Source organism: Oryzias latipes, chromosome 1 (assembly GCF_053564925.1).
Source record: "Oryzias latipes strain Hd-rR chromosome 1, Olatipes_Hd-rR_3.1".
Lineage (NCBI taxonomy): Eukaryota > Metazoa > Chordata > Actinopteri > Beloniformes > Adrianichthyidae > Oryzias > Oryzias latipes.
Genome location: NC_136237.1, coordinates 27218593 through 27244880, shown reverse-complemented (window position 1 = coordinate 27244880; position 26288 = coordinate 27218593). Strand labels below are relative to the sequence as shown.

Genomic DNA, 26288 nt, shown 5'->3' with positions numbered 1-26288 from the left:
GCCTTTCTGGACACTCAAGGTTGCCTTACAGATACAAAATAGTTATAAAATACAGTTACAAGAATGAAACTTTGGTTAAAAAACAAAAGTCCATGATCTGTAAATCCGAGGGAAGTGAGTTCCAGAGCGGCTGAATGCTCTGCACCCCATGGAGATGAGCTGAGAGGTGGGTGTAACAAATTTGTACCAATTGCACCAAAGGGTTGATGTCCCTCAAGGGAAATGCAAATTTGTAAAAATGTTGCGTGCATGTGGTGTTAAATAAAATAAATAAAACAATAATAAAGATTATAAATGTCCTTCATTCCAGTTTAGTGGGCCAGATTAAATAGTGTGATGGGCTGTGCATGGCCCCTGGGACATAGTTTGCCCTATACCTGGTCTGGATTAATTTTATATTATAAAATCACAACAAATACAGCAAGGTTTAAGTTTTTTTTTCCCTTCTGCCTTGAGATGTTTTTGTTTATGTACTAGCACTTTTTAAAAGTTGAGTTAAATCGTAATAAATCCACCAAATCTGAAGCAACTCTAAGTTCAAAAGGTCTGAAGTCAAAAAGTGAAAGGTAATAAGGAAGAGCCTCTGTAAAGAGACAAGCAGACTTTCACAGCAGTCAAACCTCTTCAACGGATACTAAAGCACACTGGAAAAACTAATAAGGAAATAAAATAAAATGTATAAAACATTGAAATAATGAATATACAAAAACATACACAATAGGGACTGCCAATGACGTCGTGGTCAGCCCTCACATCACAGCGAGGAGGCCCTGGTTTGAATCCCGGCAGTGTGCTTTCTGTGTGGAGTTTGTGTTTTCTCCTTATTCATTTGTCAGTTTTAACAAGACACCCTTGCTTTCTCCAACAGCCTAAAGACATGATAATTACCGGTAGATTAATTGGTAACTCCAAATGTTCCCATAACCTTAAAGAAACTGCCTAAAGGTCAGTGGGGAACGTGGTGCCCATTAGGATTTAATTAATAAAAAAGACCATTAAGAAAGTGGAAGACTTCAAAAACCAAACAGTAGTTAAGTTAAAGTGATGAAACTATCCGATCATCATAAAAATGCTTCTTAGCAAAAACCAGAAGTCAGAGCATCACAAAAATCAATACAAATAGGATAAAACCATTTATAAGCATCTCCGTTCTGATCAGAAGAAAAAGAAGTGGATTCTTTCTTCTAGTGATAAAAAAAACATTTGTACTATTTCTTTGGTTTTTGTTAAAAAAAGAGACTTCAGAGTAAAAATATAGAATTTGATGTTCTCAGTATCCTATGATTACAGTCCAAACAGGAGCTTTTCTTTGTAACATTTCTTGCTCCCTGAAACATGAAGATTTTTTTGGCTTTTTTCTGCTGCCTGATAGATTCTAAAGTGCAAATTGATGATGTATCCAAAGTTTACTTAGCAAAAAAACCACACCTTTTACTTTATTCTATTTTGACTCAGTGTAGTTATTAGGGTTTAATGTTGAGGAACCCTCGCAACAAGATGAAAAGTCAAGTGTTGAGATGATCAGCAGGATGCTGCAAAGGAATTACTGGGAAGCCATCATTTCCAAAACCCTGGACAATTTGATTTCAGCTTTGAAGAATGGGTCTCAGAGGGCCTTTTTGGGACTTAACATCACATTTTAACCCTTGTGCTATCTTAGATGACCCCACCCTCACATTGACGTGTTCTCCCTACCATGACAAAGGTGGATAAAGGTGGAAAGATTTCATGTAATCCATGGACACCAGTGAGGTTCACAAATCATTGAAGAAAAAAGGTTCAACGCACTGTCTAGTGCTTCTAGATGACCCAGCTCCCAATGTTAAAGTGCCTAGGATAGCACAAGGGTTAAATGACAACATCCTTCAGCTGGCTCACTGTTAGCAGGTCCTCAAACCTGACTCTTAAATGACTGAGTGAAAAAAAAAGTTTTATACCATCAATTTATTACAGAGTGTAAATTTGTATAACCCTTTAAAAATTAAAGCAAAACTAAGAGGAATTCTCCAAGTACTGTTGACTGAAATCTTGGAGTGATGTTTGTTTTGGGGTCCAAACCAAACTGGTGTCAAACGTAGCCTGTTTTAGATTTTCTTGATACAAAAAAAAACAAAAAAACAATTGGGAACATGCCAAATATCAGAGACATGCAGGATTATGGTAATTTGTCTGAAAGTCTAGAAAGTTCACATTTTTTTGGGATCAAACTAATCCTGTCTTTCCTGTTCTGCTCTCTGCCTTTCCATAAAAAAGATTAATTCAATGTACAACCCATTGAAGGCTGACTCACTCCAAAGTCTATTAGTTATTTTTACGTTTTATCTAAAAATTGTGCTCCACTTTTCCATTTTAAGATGCTTTCATTTCCCAAAAAAAGGGAAGTTCTTCAGATTAATACACTGATTATGCAGACACAGATCTCATCTGGGGATTATATTCTTTTTTGGTTTCATCGCATTGCATAAAAAAATCTGCCTACAAAGTATTTTTTTCAACACATTTATTTATTTCCCTCATTTCTCTTATATGATGTGTGTTTTTGTGCGGCTTCTAGCTTAAATTTCATGCTCCACCATTTCCTCTTCCACAAACACTTCCACACTGATTAAACGTTTTTAGCTTCGAACGCAACGATGCAGAAATTTGAAGTGTGTTCAAACTCCTTCTGATTATATGCAAAAATGTCTGCGCGCATAAAAAGGGTTCTATTAATACACGTATGCAGCAGCAGTACATGATCAGGCACAGACACTGATTTAAATCTCAAAGCAATTTTGAATAATTTGGACCAGGTGGCAGGAGAAAGAGCAGACAAACATATTTCTGATTCAAACCACCCATGAAGTAACAGCCAGTAAATTCAATGCAGCCTTGAGTGTTTTTTCTTGTTTTATGTTTTTTGGAGGAATCCAGTCAGGAGAATATTCAACATTTTCAACAGTTCTTGTCCAATTTGTTCAGCAAAAAAACAGCTAAAGGGCAACTTCTCTGCCTGGTTTACAACAGAGACCTTAAACTTGTGCCATCACTGTGCTCAATTAGGTGTACACGAATGGAAAGACATGTCTGGTTAAGGCCGGGGCATCTCACGGTGAATATAAACGGCTTGGATGTGAGAACTTGCATGACTTCAGTTCATGTGTTTGTCTCATTGTTTTTAATTGCTTACAGAGTGAGCGTGATCGCACTTTCTTCAAAGCTGTGAAACTAAATCACAGTCGGTAGCACTGACAGGAATATTCCACTATCTTCAACACTGAGCAAAGCAGGGGGAAGGGAACCCAAGACTGATTGCATGGGTTTTCAAATAATAGAAGGACAGATGGACGGAGGAGCGAGGGATCGTGCACAGAAGGACAAACAGAGAAAGGATCTGTGGATCCACCATGGGAAGGTACCGGTAATTGTTTGAGTTTATTATGTAGCTACAGGAAATTGTACCCTTTGCCACCCACAAGCACTCAATAGTAACTATCAAGTTAAACTGCCAAAGTGCAACATTGTGACAAAGCTTCCTTTTAGAGATGAGAGAAGACAGTAAGATGGGGACGGGTGGGGGTTAAAGCTAGTCTCCTGGGAGTAGGAGGGGCAGTGTCACCGTTTGGAGCTGTTGAAAGGAGCACAATGATGTCCGGTATCAGGTTTGTCTGTTTGACAAATGCATCTCCTGCTGCAATCGTGGCGAGTGCAGGAGTCCTTATCTGCTGGCAGCAACAGCGAATGGAGATACAAATAATATTTTTTTTTTGCTGTTTTTGTCCCACTCTGATCATATTTTGATCTATTGTAAAAGCCCAGTGGTCTCTAATTGTGATGATGCCTCTTTTAGCCAAAATTTAAAAAAAAGTATTTTGCTACCGAATGTCGAGGACATAGTTTCTGAAGTGTGGCAATAGTTCAATTAAAATTCACCTATGAGTTGTCAGCAGTGCTGTTGGCACAAAGTAAGCCTGCCCCTACTTCTCAACATCCTTCTGTTTACACGCTCTTCTGCTAGCTTATAGCCCCTCACACCCTTAACCTAACGTTAACGGTGCAACGAAAATGACGAGCAATTTTGGAGCAATCCAGCTGTACAGTTTTGAGCCAGGAAAACTCTTGCAGACCATTTGCCACTGACAAGTGATGGAGCGAAGCAGGGAGTTTGTGGCCTGCCAATTGTAGCTTTTACATCACACCTACAAGCTTTTCCCACTGGCCTTTTTCTGTCTGCTACTGATTCACAGCGATTTGAATCCAGAAATACTCAGAAAGGCAGTTTTAAGCCTATTTTTTTTCATATCAGTCCTCTATCATGAGAAAATGCCACAAGAACATTTTAAAAACACCCAAAACACATTTTTTAATCGGAGTGGGTCTACAAATAAAAAAAAAACATATAAAAAAATGTCTTAATAAACAAAAAGTAAAAGCGAGCGCAACTGCCGCACCTGGCTACATTTCATTAAAAAATATATAATTTTGACCTTTATCTTCAAAGTCCCAGGAGTGTTACTACATAAACCCAGAATTTGTCTCTGGCCTGCTGATTGAGCAACAAAGCTGTGGCATCCTCCCATAAAGCAGAATCATTGGTGCTGCTAGCTTTCATCGGGCCTTCAATAAAGTGAGCTAAAACCTTTCTCTGTCTTTACTTAGTCACACTCAATAAAACTGGATTCATAAACAGAACCTGTCATCGCTGCATGAAATCACTCATGCCAAAGACTTTAGCTAATTATTAACCTAATATTAACCTTTTTGTTAGAAAATCTGGTTTCAATCTGATTGTCCAACACTGGTGTTTTACACTTTATGCAGTCTAAGGAGGCTGGTGCTGACAAATAAAGTTTCCTGACCAGAACACTGCACAAACATCTACATTTCACCTGCTTTAGCTTTTCCTGTCCGTCAGTCATGCTTCTCAGCAATTTACGAAAAAGAAAAATTCTGGAACAGAAGATCACTATCAACTAACTTTCACTTACAAAACCACCAGAAAAGAAAAAAAAAAATCTCTAATCCACGCCTTGTAAATCAGGGCGAGTGTTGATCAAAGCAGTGCTGTGAATCTTGCATGATGTATCCTGCATTCCTTTCTAAACACATTCACATGCTGCACTCAGAGACTCAGCACCCCGTATTTGCTTCAAGAAATAAAATTTCAACATAAGGCTCCAGGTGAAAATCTGGTTTCATGTGTGAAAACGTGAGATTCCTGTGCACCAAGGGCAAGTCCATCTTTTACATGGGCTTTGTCGTTTCATTCACAGTAAAACAGAAATTTGAAAATGTGACAGAATGACAAAGATTCAAATCATCTGGCAAGTTTACGTCATATTTATCAAATGTTTTCTTGATTAGCAAATCTATTTATACTCTCTCGTGCCTTACATTGTTTCCTTTAATTAATTCTTAAAGGTTTCATACCTTAATTTAGGAGAGAATCGGGAAAAGCATAACTTTGTTTCATGGTCTTACCCATGAGAAATCCATAATTTCTCTTGAGAATCGAAAATACATCGAAAGATTTTACTTTTTTATTCTATTTAAATGTCTTTTTTGCACGTATACGGAAGGTGTAAACATTTTCAGACAAATGTTGAACTTGATAAAGCACTGGGAATTAAGAGGTCATAGGTAACTAAATACAGGAACAGGGTAATATTGCCATGAAAAACGCAGTCACAGATTGGAGTTTGCACTTTTAAGTTGGTTTGCTCCAAATACCTCTGCTTTCTGCCTTGTCTGAAACATGTTTAGTGCTGGATATTCAAATGTATATCCTTTTCCTGCTATTGAAACATTTAAAACAAGCAAATTATAATAGTTTTCAATTCTTTCCAAATGGAGGTATTTTTCAAATCTAGAGGTGTACATTTGAATAACAGATGGTCTCAGATTGCTTACTGCTTCATTTCTTTTTTTTATATAAGAAGTAACGGGTTTCAAATCGTAGGTTCCGTTTTCTGTTTTCATCCTGTTCCATCTTCCATGGCTAAGAAGTGTCATTGCCAAGATTACCCACTCTAATTATCTTTTTTTTTTGTCTATTGGCTTTCGTCTCTGTACCGTTTCCTGAGAAGAAAATCGATGTGTACGCCTGAAACTTGCTCCCTCTGGGCTTCTCTTACGTTCTAAAACTTCAATAGTTTGGCAGCGACAAAGCTTGAGGAAGCCAAAACAGATGTTTTGAGGCTAAAAGTCAGCAGAGAGTCGTGACCCTGATGGTTCATGCATATTAACTTTAAGCAGGTGTAAATGGGTTGATTATGATGACAGAAAGCTTTGAAACCAAAAGAGAACGTCTCAGGAGAGGAGACCTGTCTGCCCCAAACCTGGAAAAGAAAAAAGGATCAGTTCAACAGTTCAATGCCAATTTCAGAACCAGAATCCTAGTAACAGTAGATATTGTCAATTTGCAGAAGCAAAACTGTCCGTTTTCACATCATGTACTCAAGGTGAAGTTAAAAATGTGTTCATTTGCAGTGCTGTCAAAAGACATTATGGTGCTGGGCCACTGTGTAAAAAATGTGTGATTTTTATGATTATATTCTTATTCTAATGTTAAATTTAAACTGAAAATAACTATTTTATGCCCTCTTTGGGAAATTAACACATGCATATCGTAGTTGAGCTTTACATTTTTTTAAATTACCAAAGGATATTTTTTAAAGAAAAGGGTTAGTTTTTAATATATATTCTCTTATTTATAATAAAATCTTTGTATTTACTAAACAATTTGTGATTTCTGAATGATTGTTTCTGTTTAAAACATAGCTAAAGCAAATGTAAAAAAATGCACAGTAAGGAAATGTTCAGTGTTATATAATGTCTTTACAATATGCAAACTTTGGATTGCAGGGCATATTGTTTTTCCGCTGTGGGACTGCTTCATGTCTACATGAACACTCGTTGGAAACTTTTCAGACAAAGTTTGGTAGTACTCTGTGAAAATATAGTTCTTTTTTTTTACTGTTTAGCATTTCAGCAATGTGTGTTCTGATCATACCTATAAAAAAATATTTAAAAAAAAGAGGAAAGAAGGAAAGTTTCGTGAAGGACTCAGTTCTGCCGCTCCTGGAAATGCATGCTGCTTGAAAAAGTTGCACCTTTGAACAGGAATAGAACTTTTCAACAGTAAATACGTTTTACATCTTTATCTACCAAATGCAAAATCATAAAAATCGTTATGGTGAATCATGAGAACATATACAAACACACTAATTCATCACCAGAACATGAATCACAGTCAAAAGGTCATGCTCCCAAGTTTTATAGAGTGTAGAATTTTGCATCTATGAAACCATGGGACGCAAGTTTAGTAATTATAATTTGTATGTTTTTTCTAAATGTATGCTTGCATTTGTGACAATAAAGAAGTAGGAGAGAATGTTCACAAGTATGATGTTGAAAGTTGCACCTTCAGCTGCACGAACACATGGCTACTAGGCGAAGACGATTCAACATCTTGGATCATTTTCTCAGCCTATTTGTTAACTCTGAATACGCTTTTAGGAATGTGCTGGTGGTTTACACAGCCTTGCTTTTTCATCAGACGGACTTTCAAAGCAAACTTGTTTTGTCAAACATATCTAATGAAATATTTACATAATTCTGTCTGCATCAATCAGCAGAGTTATCCATGGGATGAAAAAATCCTCACACAGACCCTCGATAAAATAAAACAAGTACATTTCCAAAATTCCTTCCATTCTTTTGACTTTTTTTGTTTTCTTGTTGACTGTTTTTTGATTAAATTAAAACATCTGAAGTTAAAATAGTAATGGAAAAAAATAATGGTGCACAAATGTCCAGTGCTCTCAAACTGAGAAAAAAATTTTTCCCTTGCTTTTTTATTTGAAGTTATTAGAGTTATTAACTTGTGCCAAAAGTCACTTTATTTTGCATTTAAGCACCTTCCATGAAAGTGGAATCAGCATAAAAACTCAAAGTCCATCCTGTAATGCAAACTTGTACATTAGAAAAAATCAGTAAGGAAAGAAGATGTGACATGGTTTAGTGATGTAATGCTAGTATTTTAACCCTTGTGCTATCCTAGGCACTTTAAGATTGGGAGTTGGGTCATCTAGACCCACAAGACCGTGCACTGAACCTTATTTCTTCAATGATTTTTTATCTTCACTGGTGTCCATGGATTATATGAAATCCTCTTCACCTTTATTCACCTTTGTCATGGCAGGGATAACACGTCAATGTAAGGGTGGGGTCATAGGATAGCACAAGGGTTAAAGATGGGAAAATCAGGGATTTAGCCCGTAATGTGTGACAGAAACTGCATTTTACCATTCCATTCATAAAGTATAAAAAAGCATAAAAACTGCTTCAGTGTCTCACTAGCATTGAGAAAGATTGGGAACGCTGCATTTGGTTAAAAAAATGTACGTGCATATGTTTCTTTTTCTTTTCTGCGAAATAAAAGCCAAAAAACTGTATACACTAGAGTCACAGCATTTCCTTTCATGTTCATTTTCCACAAAATCACAGCTTTTTCTCATTTGTAGATATTTATCATTAATGCCTAATCTGTCACATCTCACCACACTGTGTCCACACAACACTTCCCATAGTGTGTCTCTGGGTAGTTTGAGTTCCGCAACACATATTGTGTTATTTTCATCAAGGATAATGCAACTGTTTAATAACAGGCAGGCATTGAGACTTGACAAAAAGCAGGGCTTGAACCAGCAAAAGGTTCAAGGATTGAGAGTTGGCGGTGAGATTTCTTCTGTTTGAATAACCTCCGATGTGAAACAAAAAAAAGAAAAGAAAAAATCTTACTTGCACTGCATGCTCTTAAGAAGGGGGGGTTCATGGAAAAAAATTATAACTGGGAACCGTGCTGTAATGATAAAAAATAAAATGTGTACATGTGTAGAAAGAGGAAAGCATTTTATGCGAATTGTTCAGGTCTATTCATCACATCTGATTGGACCATAAACATCTAAAAGGTTGGCGCCAGGTCTTCTCTTTCAATATATGCCCCATTTTATGACACATAAGTTTTAATTTTGAGGGTGAAAAAAGATTTTTTCTTTTGCTCAAGGCACTGCAATTGGATTCAACACGACACTGGAGTTAAATAGTCTTAATATTTAAAAAAAAAAAGGTGTTAGAACAAAATTTATAGCTGTCAGTTAAAGACAGCCTTCTGACTTTGTTTCATCCTATGAATGTGTTGCTTTAAGGCTTCTTAAAGCAGACTTCAGAGATGGAAATTTCAGGAGCTTTGTATGTTCGGAAATGGTTCTGTTTGTCTGTTTGTGAGATCTTTCTAAGAAGACCCAGTTACTCACTGTTGTAAACATCATCTTAAGATACTTTCACATCGGCCTCGGAGCCCACTGACATGGTTTGGGTTTCTTTGTATTAGTTCTTGCTTCTGTTATGTCACTGTCATGATTTGAGTTCTGTTTCCTGCTTTATTGTGAAGGTTTCCTGTTTTTTCATGTTTTTGATTTTTACTGCCCTGGTTCCAATCTCTCCTGATTGTCGTCATCTTTTTCTTGTCAGTCCTGTCTGTATATAAGTCTTGTCTCTGCCTTCCTCTTGTGCTGGTCCATACTGTCTCTTCCCTTACTGTCTTATGCCCTGGTTTTCTGTTTAGCTCACAGTAAGTTTAGTTTTGTTTCCCTGCTCTTCAGCGCTTTTTTTTGAGTACTAAACCCCTTGCCCTGGAACCCTGTGCCTCCCGTTTCGGCATTTTGGGTCCTTCATGGGCACCAGCCCTCCCTACCTTACACCCACTTCCAATAAAAGGTCTATGTGAAAGTGTGTTTCGTTCTTCCGAAACAAGATTTGTTACTTTTTTTCACCATTACTATTATTACTATCTTTAGATTCATCTCACTGAATTCATGTGTCACTTTGTCAAGTTTTTTCCATGTTTTAACTTGTAGCCATTTGTTTTTAGGCTTTTTGATGACGTCTTCACTCAGATTTGCCTCTTGTTCATTATTGGACACCCCCCCCCCCCCAAAAAAAAAAAAAAAACCCACACACATTACACAACCCAGTTGGAAAAATCAAACAGTTACCACTTTAACCTTGCCTTGTCTGATCTGCCATCGCTTCAGCCTGTGCCCCATTGTTCAGGTCACTATGCAACTTGTCTGCTTCAAGGACGTTCAAGTATTACTTACTTCCTGTGTGCTTCAAAGTGGTCTCATTGCTACTCGTGCATCTTGTCCCTATGGCCATGGTCACCAGACCAGATTCTGCCTTTCTTGGTATTGATTTTTATTTTTTTGGTTCTGGGCTTTCTCCAGACCTCTTCATTTTACCATGTCTGGTGTTTTTGTTTTTTCTTGGGGCCGTCTAGGTTTTTATGCTCCTTAACCCTTGTGCTATCCTAGGCACTTTAACATTGGGAGTTGGGTCATCTAGACCCACTAGACAGTGCATTGAACCTTTTTTCTTCAATGATTTTTGATCTTCACTGGTGTCCATGGATTACATGAAATCTTTCCACCTTTATCCACCTTTGTCATGGTAGGGAGAAAACGTCAATGCGAGGGTGGGGTCATCTAAGGTAGCACATGGGTTAAGAAGGGGGGGCACCGTGCAGGTTTGGGATATTTATTTTATACACATTTTAACCCCTTGACATTTATTGATGCAAATATGCACTAAAATACTTCGGTTTCAAAATAATCTTAACTTTGCATCTACGTGAATTCAAGTAGTTTGAAATAAATTCAGGTGTTAATGTTGCTTGTAGTATGTTACAAATGTTAGTAAGACAGTGTCAATGACATTTAATAATGCTTTGTTTTGTTTTTTGGAGAAATAAAAACAGATTTAACATGAACTTTTTTTTTACAATACATTTAAAATTTTATGATTAGAAAGCTTACCGGTAGATTTTATTTTTAGCTAAGCATCAGACTGATTACTTAAGCCCGTTGAGAGAACTGTGTTGTTATATTGGGCTATATAACTAAAATTGAATTGAATTCAATTGCTGATTAGAACTGGTGCTGTTAAATAAGGGAAGCTGCCAAACATTGTGCCAGACTACTAATTATACAATTTTAAACTTTATGTGCGGAATAATATCGATGTTATATTTTGTCCTTATTGGTAGGGTTGTAATGAACTTTTTAAATCTGATGTGGAAGTGGTAATTTGCAGTAAATAGTGAATGGAATTAGTCTGAGAGAAAACTAAAAAAAATCCTAAAAGGGTTTGGGGGGTTAAAGCATGCATTTCCTCTTTTCTGTTATCAACACAACATTTTAAATGTGTACATCAAGTAATTTGCAACACTTTTGTTTCCTTGTTTTGGGGGCTTTTCTTTGTTACACTTGAAAGGCTTTTGCTGGAAAATGAGAATGTGCGAACTGCTCAAAGATTTGAACCAAACAAATAATTCTCTGTAATCAACATCAAAAAGTGATGACATCTTCAGATTCATGCTCCTCTAGAAACTGTTTGGTTGATCTGACATTAGTGATGCAGCAGACTTCACAATGATATCACTGTGTCTGCTCGCTAGAGAAGACTTTCATTCTCTGCCACAGGAGATGATATGAGCCATACAAACTCAAATTAAATTTATGATTTGCATGATGCAAACACAGGCAAGAAATCAAAGCCTTCCACTGAGTCATTTAGCATATTTATTTAGCTGGCAAGTTTACGGGCAATCAGAGACCTGCCTGTGTGAACTCCCTCATTTGTATTCGTTTGTATTTTCTGCTGACACCCACTGGAAAGTGCCGACCCAGTGACAGCCACTCTCTCATTAGCAGGTTTTGGTGGAGACTGCAAAAGTTGTGGGTGGCCTGGAATTGGAGAAAAGTACTTTTCTAGCTTGTATCTGCCTTTTCTTTCCACAGAGACTAAAAGTCTCCGATCAACCTGAATGCATCCTTTTCTCAAGGTCGACCCAGACTAAAAAGGATCCAACATTTCAGCTGAAAGAAATCTTATCCAAACAAAGATACGGTGCAATTATTATTTACAATGGAAAGCATGTGTGGAGAAAAAAAATACTGGATCATGGCTGTTCTGACGGCACAACCTTATAAAGCTTTGAATAGATTTCAAACTGAACGTTTACCAAATTTGAGAAAATAAATTATCCTTTTTTTTTCATTTGTATTGAAAAAAGTATTTAATATTAAATTGCAGCAGCGTATAAAGTTGTTGTAAAGTTTTATTGTTAAAAAATAAAGAAAATGGATTCTAAGTATAGAAATAAAGTACCGGTAAACTTGTTTTCAAAGTGATCATTTTTCAGAGTTTGCACTTTTTTCACATCTCCTTCAACCTCTGAAGACCTGAGCTAAGCTTGTTAACACCAATTTCAAGTCAGCCAATCACATGGCAGCAACTTAGTGCATGTAGGCATGGTGAAGACGATCTGCTGCAGTTCAAACTGAGCATCAGAACAAGGAAGAAAGGTGATTGAAGTGACTTTGAACATGGAATGGTTGTTGATGCCAGACTGTTTTGCTGGTCTGAGTATTTCAAAAACTGCTGATCTACAGGGATTTTCACCCACAACCATCTCTAGGGTTTACAGAGAATGGTCAGAAAGAGAGAAAATATATCCAGTGAGCAGCAGTTCTGTGGGCAGAAATGCCTTGTTGTAGTCAGAGGTCAAAGAGAATGACCAGACTGGTTGGAGCTGGTAAAAAGGCAACAGTAACTCAAAGGTCTGCAGAAAAGCGTCTCTGAACGCACAACAAGTCCAACCTTGAGGCAGATGGGCTACAGCAGCAGAGGACCACTCCGGCTTCTACTCCTGTCAGCTAAGAACAGGAAACTGAGGCTACAATTCACAGACTCGTCAAAATTGGACAATAGTAGAATGGAAAAGCGTTGCCTGGTCTGATAAGTCTCCATTTCTGCTGCCATATTCAGATGGTAGGGTCAGAATTTGACATCAATAACATAAAATCATGGATAGGTCCTGCCTTTTATTAACAATTAAGAATTAACAATTCTTGCATTATTCTTGATGAACAATTAACATCAGTGGTGTGATGGTGTGGTGGATATTTTCTTGGCACGCTTTGGGCCCCTTTGTACCAACTGAGCATGGTTACAACACCACAGCCAACCTAAGTATTGTTACTGACCATGTCCATCCCTTTATGTCCACAGTGTACCATCTTCTGATGGCTACTTCCAGCAGGATAACAGCCGTGTCATACGACTGGAATCCTCTCTGGTTGGTTTCTTAACCCTTGTGCTATCCTAGGCACTTTAACGTTGGGAGTTGGGTCATCTAGACCCACTAGACAGTGCGCTAAAGCTTTTTTTTTTTTCAATGATTTGTGAACCTCACTGGTGTCCATGGATTACATGAAATCTTTCCACCTTTATCCACCTTTGTCATGGAAGGGAGAACACCTCAATGTAAGTGTGGGGTCATCTGAGATAGCACAAGGGTGAAACATGAAAATTAGTTCACTGGACTCAAATGACCTCCGCAGTCACCTGATCTCAACCCAATAGAGAGCCTTTGGAATGTGGTGGAACAGGAGATTGGCATCATGGATGTGCAGCCGACAACTTTGGAGCAACTGTGTGATGCTGTCATGTCAACATGGAGTAAACTCTCTGAGGAATGTTTTCAGTAACTGGTTGAATCTGTGCCAACAATGAATAAGCCAGTTGTCAAGAAAGAAGGGGTCCAACCCGGTATACCAGCAAAGGGACTCTAATAAAATGCCCAGTGAGTATATGCCCAAAATGTGATTTCCACTAATGTGGAGGTCTTAAGTAGTTAAAAACTTCAACATCTTTCAAAGTATTCTTCAAGAGTGTTTTCCCGCTAAATGTTTAAGGTCAGGCAGTGATAGAGGGGAAAACCTGGTTTCTAAAATAGGAGTTGTGGGAGACAGAAATTTCAACTCAAGCTCTGTCAACCAAACATTTTATCAGCGTCTGGTTGATACATCAGAGAAGCCACATTAATGAAAAAAAAAGCTCACTAAGTGCAGGATATATTGTGATGAAAATATAAACTGACAGTGTGTCATTGAGAATTATGGAACAAAACCCATGAAACACTATAAACGTCAAATTTGACATATTGCAACTCTGTATAAGTTCCTTGGGTCCCGTAAACTTAATATTACATTCAAACTACTTCTAACAACTAGTACAAATCCCTCCAAGTAGTTACTGTTACTGAGGGAGCTTTCAACAACTTTTGTGTTTCAGTTGAATCATCCTGAGCAGGAAAATTGGAGTTTTAGAACAATAGAATCTGTTTTTACCTAATAAATAAATGTAATTTAGTACCAGGGTGAGAACAAAAGCCTGTTAAAACTTCTCTGATTTTGCAATCAGACCGACTCTCCTGGGACTTCTCAAAAAGGGCACAATCAGGAAATACAATTATTTTCTCAAAATAGCCCCTTTTTTTCTTTCAAAGAGCTTCCTGCTCTACCATCATTTCATAACATGCATCATAAAAGATACGTGGTCCTTATTAAACCAAATATGTACTGAACATTTTCACTGGAACAAGGGTACAAAGATTTGCCCATAGATCACATCTGCAAAGCATTAGGCTATAATGACCCTCATAGATTTTTGTTTTGACCGTTGAAAAGCAGACAAACGCACTTTGTGGCTGCAGGTTGTTGTCACCCGATCACAATTTAAACTCCAATTTTACCCTCATTATTGGGGTTTAATAAGCAGGACACATTAGTTTGAAATAAACAAGTGTTTTTTTTTAAATAAATTTATCAAGTTTTATTTTTTTATGTAGAGATAATGTCTAAAAATATCATTCATGTTAATTACTTTTAGAATGTTAACTACATTTAGAAATATATTTAAATGGTTTAAAAGGGACTTTTATTCCATATTGTTTATGCACATTGACTGTGTAGAAGAGAAAACCATGAAAAACAAACTTGAAGGACTTTTTCTGTCTAACATCTGGCTATAAATGTGTTTTTTTCATGTATTTATTTGCCCCTTACTAGACTGAGTGCAATTTGAGCCTCCAGGACGGCGAACTGGGAGTGTCTTATCAACAGAACACTTGGTGTCTGCAGTATTTCTGTCAGTGATGAAGTGTCCTTGGATGCAGACTTCTCTTAGGCTCTGTGCACACTGTTCCATGCAACAACAACAAAAACCTGGATCAAAACTAGTTATTTCTGGCTGTATGTTTTCATTTCAAGAACTTCAATAAAAGAAATTAAATTCATATTTCATATAAAAAATGTCCATTCAACTCATGGAAAGTATTAATACTAAAGACTTAGTTTATCAACTCTGTTACCTCACTGTTTGAAACTTGAACTTGCGTTCACTTTTCTGTGGCTTCTTACTGTTTGGTCACTTGACTGGAAGTTGAAGAGGTAAATTCCAACATAAGGTTCACATTATTGCTGGTGGCAGTAATGAAGTGCATAATGTGCATCGACTCACAAATGTTCTTAGCTGCTGACAAGTAAACAGAGTGGGAGGTGAAATGAAAATGTGTTTCAAAATGTGTCTTTTGTAATGAGTAAAATATTATAATTTATTGTGGGCCACAGTAAAATTAAAACATATTTTTAGGCATGATGTTTAGGTTATTTAAATTGATCAAGCAAAAAGAAACAAAGGGTGATGATAAATACAAAAAACAATATTTTTATTCATCCATTAAGGTAAATACAAGAAGTAAAATCAACGCAAAGGATTCACACACAAAAAAAATATTAGTGGGATATTCATCTTCTCACCATTTACACATCATTTACATGACATATTTGAGACATTGTTACGATTCATCCGGTCTGGGAAATTTGTCAGAACTATGGCAGATTTTCTCCTGGCTGTCTACTACTTCAGTGTGCATTTGCCATCCAACCCTACCCTTCCTACCTAAAATATTTCATAGTACTGTCTCAATCTTAAACATATGTACATGATATACACGGATCCTTAAATATATGCTAATTCCAGTCTATTTACAATATAAGAGCTTATCGATACTTTAGAAGGTTTAAACAGAACAGTATGTATACTTGATGCTTTAAAACAAACATTCAATTTTTCAAACAATGAAATCTTAATGCTTGTTTGTAAAGTTCAAAATTAGGGAAATTAAATATACTTTAAAAAGATTCATGTTCGAACTTTAATGGTGCGCCACAAATGTTTCCAAAAAGTTTGGGATGAAAATATATGGTAAGAAAAAAACACAAAAAATGAATGGTAAATGACTTGTTCATTCCTTCCTTGACTTCAGGTCAGGTGACTGTAAAAGCAGAAGCTTTGACATTAACATCACAACAGCTGCAGCAGATCCTCAGTTTAACTCACTGCTGGATGACATTTGGTAGAAGCTACATCATGGCAGATCATACAAGCTTTCTGCAGCAAATACGATGCTTCAGTTCCTGTTTTATGATAGCAACATCATAAGAAACTGCTCATCCTGTAGAAAATGCCATTCTTTGGTGTTCGAACACTAAATGTAATGTTTAAATAAGTTATCACTCTAGGTGACCAGCCTGTACTGTCATTAAAAGGATTAAAACACTGTTACTGGTTATGAAAGTTTCTAACAGCAAAAGTTGACATTTTTAAGCTTTGAAATAACTGAATGTATATGGAATTATGGAAATTTGACCCAAAAAAATGAGGAAATCCAGTCATGAAAACAGAAATGTTTAACATAAAATCTTTAGACTATGTTAAGATTGTTTGGATGAAGCTTGATGAAGGTTGCTACATCTGTGGCCTCATTTTGGTCCACACCGCTCATCTGAATATCTCTGCAGCTCCCTGAAGGTTATGAAAAAGGGATTCTTTTTTAATAAACGCAGTTCAGACGTGTTATCTCAATGCTGTGTGTACATGTGCTTGAGCGGCCTCCTCTTGTAAAAGAGAGCTTGAACCCTAAAAGTTTGTTCTGTCTCTTGTTAGTGTCAGCTTTTTGCTCCTTTTCAAAACAGCCAACTATTTTCTTTTTTTTTTCTTTTTTAAGAAAAAACCTTCACTGATCGACGGATGAGGCCTCATCACTGACAGCTGCAGCCTCAGCTTCAGATCTTCTGGCACATGTGGAGTCTGGACTTGGATAAGGAGGTGGCGTCTTTCCACACCTTGCAGGAGAGGCCCTTGGCGCAGTCACAGCGCTGGAAGATTTCCAAGCCGTGAGAGCCTTTCTTCCTCTGCTTGGTGCACACCTCTCCCTGCCTCAGCACTGGTTTGCAAATTTTGGTCCAGAAATGGCGAGCGCAGCAGTAGCCCTCCGAGCAATCAGACGATCGCAAGCAAGGGTCACCCTCGTGACCTGAAAGAACACCACAAACTCTGAGCATCAGGGGTGGAGATGTTACATGAGCAAACACAAAGATTCTTATAGAAATTCTTATAGAACAAGCAGAAAATATTTACACTGACTGCCATTTAAAAAGAACATACATGGGGATGTATCGCGCCTAAAAATTCCACAGATTCCATCATATTTGGACTCGTCAGAGTCACAGGAAGCATTAAAAAGTAAAACTACTTTCATCCTTTAAGCCATGCTTCTGAAATGTTTTATGTCTTACTTTGCTTATTTCAATATTTAGTCTTGCCAGTGATGAACTATTAATTCATAGTTTTATATCCTGGATCTTCTGGGTGGAGACTTCTCAAGCAGTGACTTGCAAGAACCTTCTAGAGCGTTTAAAGATGCACTCTGATAAAGAAAAACTGATTGTTCACATGTTCTTGTGGTAGTTTTTCTAATGATGGAGGACATATATAAAGAAAATTAAGCTTAAAGGTGCATTTCTAAGGATTTTTTTTATTCCAATCATTGTGAATGAAGAGCAGACGAAAAAATGCAGCTGTAAAAAGATTGTAGGTGTGACAGAAACTACAAGAGCAAGCTACAAGCTCCCTGCTCGGCTCCAGTCACTTGTAGACAGCTAGATCCAAATGATGTCCAACATAAAAACAACATAATTGTGTTTAAAAGACGACTGGGAACCCTTTCACAATAGATCAAAAGATGATAAAAGAATGACTTTTAGGAAAAAAGAGTCAAAAACAAATGAAGGCAATTCAATGAATCAGTTGCAACTTTTAGGTTGTTGTAACACTGATTTCTACTTTAAACTCTGTTGGTTAAAGGGTCCATTTAGAGTTAAGTCACCCACTGCATCAGGAACAGGCTCTAAAAATAACCTCTGTCAGGTGGCATGAACACAAAGCAGGAGGTTCAATGAGTTATTGCAACAGACATACCAAAACTGGGTTCTGTGGTTTCTTTCCTTGTGTGTCACACATTGTGTGCTGCTGTCAGCAGAACTGTTCTGTGGTTTTGTGACAGTGCAGAACAGCAACATGCATTGTGGTTTGTTCTCAGCTGGCCTGGTATGTTTTGGGCACAGCACCAAAAGGCCCTCTATCAACATCACTTGCGGACTGGCATGGCCGTTAGATTGTTGAAGATATGCTGTAATGACTTCATCCACAGAGGTTGAGGATGGCAGTGAGAAAAATGAGAACATTGAAAATGGTTTGCAGAGGAGATTTTTACCTTTCAGCGAATGCTTAGCCTGTGCCTTTCCTTTCTTCCTCCAGCTGTGGTATTTCGTGGAGTGTTTGCTGTGCTCGTCCAAAGCTGGGATGTGAGGCGAAAGCACGCTCTCAAACACTGGGACACAAATATCTGCACAGAAACAAACAGGAACAGAGGTGAAGCTTAACTCTTATACATTTTTAATAACAGCCCTGTTGCCAAAATGAATTTCTCAGAACACTGGATAATTTGAGGGTGGGGCGTGAAGCCTCAAACATCTCCACTGGAGCAATTCTTTCGTTCCAACTTAAAGTAATTGGTTTGCTTAGGAGAATTGTGGACATTTGTTTTTTGTTTAACTGATCATTTGACAACTTGGGTTAAATATTATTTATCTTTAATGGTCCAAAGGAAAGTATCTTTTAGAAAAGGCAAACTAAAGATCAAATTTTTTACTTAAAAAACTGTTTTTTTTTAAAAAAAGGTTTTGTTGCAAATCCAAGTTTTAGAATGTCCCCTGAGTTCATCAGGCTGTATATATTTTAATTTGGGAATGAATTCACACGCACAGTTACTGCAGCGGTTTCCAGGGCAGCACATAGAGTCTCGGTTGCATCTTTTCATCTTCCGGCGGCAGGACAGGCAGCGAGAGGGACTCTGTTGGGGGCTGTGGCAGTAACTGCCCACACTGCATTCCTTGTCATTACTGCATGGATACACTTGCTGGAAAAACATACAAAACAAAAGACAAAATAAATTACCTCTTTTATTGCTTTATTTTATTTATTTTTTGGTTCTGCCTGCACAACATGCGAAAGAACAAGTGTTTGGAAAAAGTGAAAAACATTAACAACACTGTAGAAGATGAGTAAAATAAGAAATAAGACAAGTGCTAACAAAAGAATAAAAGCTGCATGTATCCGGTAAGTATCTTTAATCACGCTCTGATTTTATTTTGAAATAAGTTTCTGTGGGAAGTACAAGAAACACGTTCTCATTTATATTTCTGTAAAAACCCATCCACATGTGAGAAACTCTTATTTTGAAGAACATCACCTTGGGTGCAGGAGCCGGATGTGAAAGAAAAGAAGAAAAATGAAGCGACTTAAACCAGCTGCAACATTCATCAGCACTACAGCAACACATCGGAAGTTCTCACATGCACATTTGAGCTTCAAAAAAAAAGAACAAGATTAGACTTGCTGGACAGCTGCCACAGTTGACTTTCTCAGGCTTGAAATGTGTGAAGGCACTTGTGCAGCAGTGGAAAAACGAGCAGGAATATCAAACTGAATGCTCATCCATCATTATGACAGGAAGCAAATGCTCAGCATGTGGATAAAAGTAAGCATTATGCTCAAATCCGTGTTTATGCCAACATTCAGGGAGATTAACCAACATACTAAGGTCATTGAAAAAAAATAGGGGAGACGGCAATTAAAAAAAAAGATTTGGGACATATTTCGGTTCTGGTTTGCACCTTCCTGACCCTGGATGTCCGACAGCTCCCAGCGTTTCATCTGTGCAGAAAATGCAATTGTACATCCCAGCTTACTTACATCACACACCCTCACTAATGCCACAAACTACCATTTTGCATTTTATTTGTTTATAGATCAACTATGCGAGAATTAGTTGGAGAGACGGGTGTTTGAAGAGAAGCTGGCTGCCTGTTCCCACTGCTTCCTGTCAGACACTAATTGCCTCCCGGCTCAGATGCCGTACCAAGTAAACAAATAGTAGCTTGTTACTCAGCCCCTTGAAGAACACCTTGATGACAAATTATTGCTATAACTTTAGTTATCGCTGTAAGCTCACTTAATATGCTCTTTGCTTTTTACAAACTCCTTCTTCCAAGATGATTGGAGTAACATACTTAGTCCAAGAAACTCTCAATGTCCAGAAGACTGCTGGGGAAAGTATGGTCCAACAAGAAACAGGGACATTCTTTGCTGAAGCGACATTCACTCCACCCTCAGCAACGCGTGTTCAAGCAACCACTACCAATGAAAGGTTTTGGGCTTCTGCGTTCACAACTCTCATGTTCATGCAAGTTTTTATGACCATATTCAGGCTCTTTATGCAAAATGCACAACCACTGAATACATGTTGCATGATAAAGGTCAAAATTTGACCAATCCGGGGACTTGGATTTCTTAGTGACATGTGGATGATGTCCCTTTTAATTCCAGGAAGTGCCAACCGCTTGAAAATTAATCATGGGGGAGAAATTAATAATTGCAGTTTGTGCCCAAGCGGAATTATATGACACCAAGTTTTTCATATATCAGAATTTTGCACTGCTTTGACAGTTGTTACAAAGCCTCTTCCAACTGTAGGTGGCGGACATGCATGGGCTCTATTTGCGTTCAAAAAACCATGTTTTGCAAATTCTTAATGGGGAAGTCCGGTGTTTTTGTAGCTTCACAGATAAATATGCAGACGTATCTCCGGCGGTATTTCATGACACCTGCTCTGATTTTGTCGTGGTGTTGCATCAGGTTCCACAGACTGCATGTTGGCAGGAAAGAGTGTTGCAGATGAAGAAGACCTGGGCTCACCTCTTCCATCACAGCTCAATCTGAATGTCAGCCCTTTGAAATGCACTGATACCTGACCCCTGAAACCACAGCTGATAATCTGGCCTTATCCTGTCGTGTTTAAACCGCCCCATTTGCAACTTCTGAGGAATGAACCGTCATTTGACTGCATCCAAAAAAGTCATCTCACGTGTTTTTCTGTTGATCCCTTATTTTTTACCCTGACGACCTTCACACATAAAAGCAAAGCTTTGGAAAGTGCACAGGAAGAGGGTTAAAAACTGAACACTTCAAATCCTCTCTTGGTATGCTGGTGTGACGATAAAGAGAAAGACAGACGGAGATCCATAAGGGAAGCCCCCGGTCCTATCTTGTGTTGCTTTTGTGCTGGTAAAACACTGTTGCTTTGAAGAGGAAACATAAATGTGCGGGAGCAACAATCTGCAAGGGATTTACTCCAGGATATAGAGGGCTTTGAACCTTCGCTCTCAGTCTTTGAGATCCCTTATTTACGTCTGTTAACCCATTCCAGAGTGTTGATACTTTTCCACCGACATGGCCTGCAATGCATAAAAATAACACTATGACTGCCACCTCTGCTTAACATACTTATGAGAGTTTGAAATGCAGGAAAAGAAGGATGATGAAATAAGTTATCCTGAAGTAAATGAGCTCGTGTTTAATTGCCAAAATCCTACTGACAGAATCCCAACGGACTGGCGTTGTTTCCTGCAGCAGAACAAAAAAAAAGCTACAAAGCTAAATGTTGTTACCAGATAAAGAACACTGTATTTATTGGATTAAGGGAATGAAGACAGTCTAAAAGCACTTTCACACAGAGACTGTAGTGAAAAAAAAACATGCTGGTGAGGATCTTTTTACTCTTCACTTTTAGATTGAAACACTTCTTATGTAAGTTGTTTTGATATCAATGAGGCATCCTTCTAACATGCAATCACAGCAAATGAGCTACCTGCAGGATGTTCTTGTTGGAACACCTTAGTCTGAAATTACCTGTAGATAACCTGTAGATGTTTCAACTTACTTATTCACTGCGAGGAACACATTTGGGAGGGAATGATTTTGGTTTGACCGTGTATCCACAATGAGGAGCACATCTCTCTCCACGCTAAAAGGACTAACCAGACATGCAGTGAGTATGTGTATTTAAAGGACATTTTGGGTAGCGAGAGTATGATAGTCTGAGAATCTTTCAAATTTGATTGGCAGACATCCAAAAACTCTTTAAAAAGTCACACGCCTCAGCAGCCGAATACTGTCGCCAAGCCAAAACCACCAGGCGCAATGTAGCGTTCAGTGTCTTGCCCAAGGACATTTTGCAACACGGACAGGCAAGGCAGAAACCAAACGTGCAATATTCCGATCAGAGGTCGACCGCTTTCCCGATCAGAGGTCGACCGCTTTACCTGATCAGAGGTCGACCGACATCTGCACCATGACCTTTACAAAAATCCAGGTATTTGTGTTACAGAAACCAAACCCTGCAAGCAGACCATATCACTTCTGCTGTTTCTGCAGTTGAAAGTTTCAGGCTTGTTATTTTTACTCATTCATTGGTATAACATCCCTTCATTTTGAATGTCAAATCTTTACTTTTTTTTCTTTCTGTTCCAGTGTGGGCTTTCTATTTTAATGTGTATTTGATTGACCGGGTAATCCTAAATCATCTGCAACTAAAAGTGTAATTCAATTTCAGGTTTTGCTTGTTTTTTTTAGCAAAAGACAGGAACTGCAGTTGTTGAAAAATCCTCCTATAAGCCCAACATATGGAGGACATGCATCTCATTTGAAGATCAAATCAAAGTTTTTTCGGAACTTGGAACCAATCTGCCAAAAATAGATAACAGTAAAACTCCCCATAACCACCAAGCTAGGCCTGCTGTTTGCTTTATGGCACACACAAAAAAACCACATTAATGAGTCATGAAAGTTGTTTTCTTTAGGAAGAAACTTTCAAAACTGTTAATCACTCCCCTAAAAGTACTCGTTTTTTAATTTTGTTGATGTAAAATGTAATTTTGAAGCTGTTTTAACTATTCAGCCATTAAGTTTAATTTATCCCTCAGTTGGAAACATCCTCTGACATTTACAAATGCTCTGGACCTTCAGAGCTACAGTTTGTAACCTGAACCTATGAATGGTGTTAATGAGTACTGTGGGGCCTTAAGAAGTCAAATAAACAAAGCCATTGTGTAAACTGTCTTCACAGACCCTGAAAGCACAGAGGTTGTATCACATAACATAGAGATGACTGTGCACAAGTCACTCACACAAACCATGAGTTTGATGTGTTTCATCATACATAGTCACATGTGTTTCTACTTGCGCCTTAGTGGAGACTATAAGGCTGAGTGCTTAACCTAGTTTAGATAAACTCTGAGCTGATTTTACCAGTGGTAATCCACAAGGTGTAACCCTGTGAAGTGACATTTCTCATCAGAACCAACACATGAAGGCACCTCATCCTTCAGGCAATCACCGGACAAACTGAACTCAGCTGAACAAACAGACAGAAATCACTGCTGTCCTCAATTGTAATTTTGTCTGACACTTTTTTCTTTCTCAAAGGCCACAAGTAAAATGGTTGGTGACAGTTTTACTACAGTCAGTCAGATGCAACAATGGAGGGATTCATTCAAGAAGGATATTACCACCAGGAAACAGTTAAAACCTGCTTTTGTTTGTCGGTGAATAATGCAACTTTCACCCACAAGTGTTGTGACAACACCAGATTACACTCTAGTTTCCTGTTTGTCTTTTCCCAAGCTGGATAGGCTACACTTCTAAAATGTGTGCCATTCAAACAAGTGGCAGTATAATATCAAAAACATATTGTTAAAAATTTGATAGCCCTAACGAAGCATTGCATTTCCTCCCATTTCACAAGAAAGAAAGAAAAGATGGCTTATGTGGTGAGAGCTCACTATCCAACTATTTCCTGCAAATTGTCTAGAGGTGTGAAAATCTGCCAGCCAGACCCCACCAACTCAAAAAATGTCAGCAGAATGGCAACATAAGCATAAGTCTGTCTGCAGCGTATATGTGCAGCATCCTCATAAATGTGGTTAAAGGCAAACGTAAAGGAAATGTACTCTAAAACGTACTCTAAAACGTAAAGGAAATGTTGAGGTTGTTGCTATTTTCCAAATATTAAGCCAAACCTTAATCAGCACTGAAAGCTTTTGGTATGGGGGGGGGGGGGGGGGGTTCAATCGTGAGTCACTTTGGAAAAAAAATGGTCATCTTTGACATGTTTTTGTGCTCTCCAATTACACAAACTAAGGGACAGACCCACAATTCAGTAACACAAAGATGCAGAATCATTTGTGGCTACAATGTGGCAAATTGAGTTTATGAACTACACAACAAGTGCTACTACTTTGTGGCTGAGATCTGACTAAAACTACAAGACACACAAATTACAAAAACTTTCTCGGTGTGCCACAAACACATCAACATTTGTACAAAAGGCACTTTTGTTTCATAACATTTTAATTCATTTCAAACCAAGTTAAACAATTGCAAAGGTAAGTGTTGCACATTTTGCATTTAGGCATCACAGCAAACTATCTTACAGAAAAACAAAGTTGAGGCAAAAGCATCTGATTAGGATGATAGATGGATTGTGGGAGATATGGAGATGTGCCAGTGCCATGTGCACAAAAACCACAATAAGGCATTTCCTAAACTAAACACAACAGACAAATCTGCATTTCATTTATTATTTCCTTTTAATCCCAGCTTTCCAGTTGCATTGATGTGGCACTTTGCCGAAGCAGCATGAGTTGATAACTTTTTGAGTGGCTACTAAGTGTATCCCAGCGGCCCCATACGGAATCTCATAATCCCAGCAAGCGTCTGGTCCGCTTTAATGACACCAGGTCCCAGACAGAAAATTACCCCAAGTGTTAACTTTTTCTCACATTTCTGCTGCCATCAATGATTTACTGTCGAAGTGCGCTGCACCCGACTGTGGCGTCAGGTTTGAGAGGCAATTAAGGTTTATGAGAGGTCCAGTGCTCCCACAGTTCTAATAACAGCTCTCACAACGTGAGTTATATTTTTGGGTGTGAATAAATATGATCTTTTATCTTGTTTTGGCGCATGCGTAAAAGTCCCTAAATATGTGATTTTACAGACCAAAAAAAAAAAAAAAGTGAAAGTGTACCTGCGGGATGAAGTTGCGCTTCTTGGTGACAACAGCAGAGCGGTTAGTGGCCGCTGTGGGCTTCTCCTCGATGAGACCAGACTTGATGGAGTTCTCTTTCGGGCGCCCCTCTGATGCGTCTGTCCTCACGGAGACGATGAGAAACATCAAAACACAGCATCTATTCCAAGTAGTGGCAAGCATCCTCGATACAACGTCGAGAGGGAAAAACCAAAAACTTTAAAGTTTGTGTCGGGAAATTAAAAAAAAAAAGAGTATCTCAATAAGGCGCGTGCGCCCCCGCTCTGTCCATGCGTCACGGCTGCCAAGAGCGCAACAGAGGCAAGGATGGTGAGGCAAAAATTTATACTGCTGATGTGATGTTCAGAAGAATGCCTGCCATGGGCAGAGTCCAGTGAAGAAGGGGAGTAATGAAGAGTCAAAGTTGGTCAAAAGAAAAGGACCTTTAGGAGGTCTCCACTGTGTCTCCGTCTGGCTGTGAGTGAGCACTCCGTCTTCCAGCCGGCAGCTTTATGATCTCAGACACTTTTTTTTTAATAGGATCCTAATGAGTTTGCTTCCTCCGCCCCTATCCAGTACTGACAAAGAGTGAAACTAATCTGTGCGCGGCACTGCTGCTCCCGCATTGTCGTCTCCACACCGGCACCAGAAGCTCCTTTGGGAAAGAGCTATAAAATTATACACTGTGTATTTTAACTGAGCACTTGACCCTTCTTTACTGCGAGGCGGTTGGGGATGCAGAGGAAATAGGGAGAGAGAGAAAAAAATTTAAGAGGTCTATTATAAGTAAAGTGGAACATTTCCTCATTATCACGTGAAAGAATTCATTTCTAAAGGAAATGGTTACATGCGTTCAAACGCAGGCCTAAAAGTTCAAGTTTCATATGACCTTACTTCATAACTTACAATTACAATCAGTCTGATAATCACTGTTTTCCCCTCTATGGGAAAGACATCCCTCATGACGCACATGCCGGATGAGATAAGGTTAGTGCAGAAAATATAGACTGCAGTTTCATTCGGAATTCTGCACCAGGATTCTGCAGAATCGGCGAACTGAGCTCTTTCATTCTAG

At 38.3% G+C, this 26288-nt stretch overlaps 1 protein-coding gene across 1 annotated transcript; it reads right to left on the bottom strand.

The window, feature by feature from the left end:
* Positions 1-15586: 15586 nt before the first annotated feature.
* LOC101172222 (dickkopf-related protein 2) lies at positions 15587-25731 on the bottom strand. Its single transcript, XM_023957408.2, has 4 exons — positions 25214-25731; positions 19054-19207; positions 18503-18634; positions 15587-17263 (listed from the first exon to the last, which is right to left on the bottom strand). The coding sequence occupies exons 1-4, from the start codon at positions 25394-25396 to the stop codon at positions 17013-17015; spliced, it is 720 nt and encodes a 239-aa protein (XP_023813176.1). The 5' UTR covers positions 25397-25731; the 3' UTR covers positions 15587-17012.
* Positions 25732-26288: the final 557 nt, after the last annotated feature.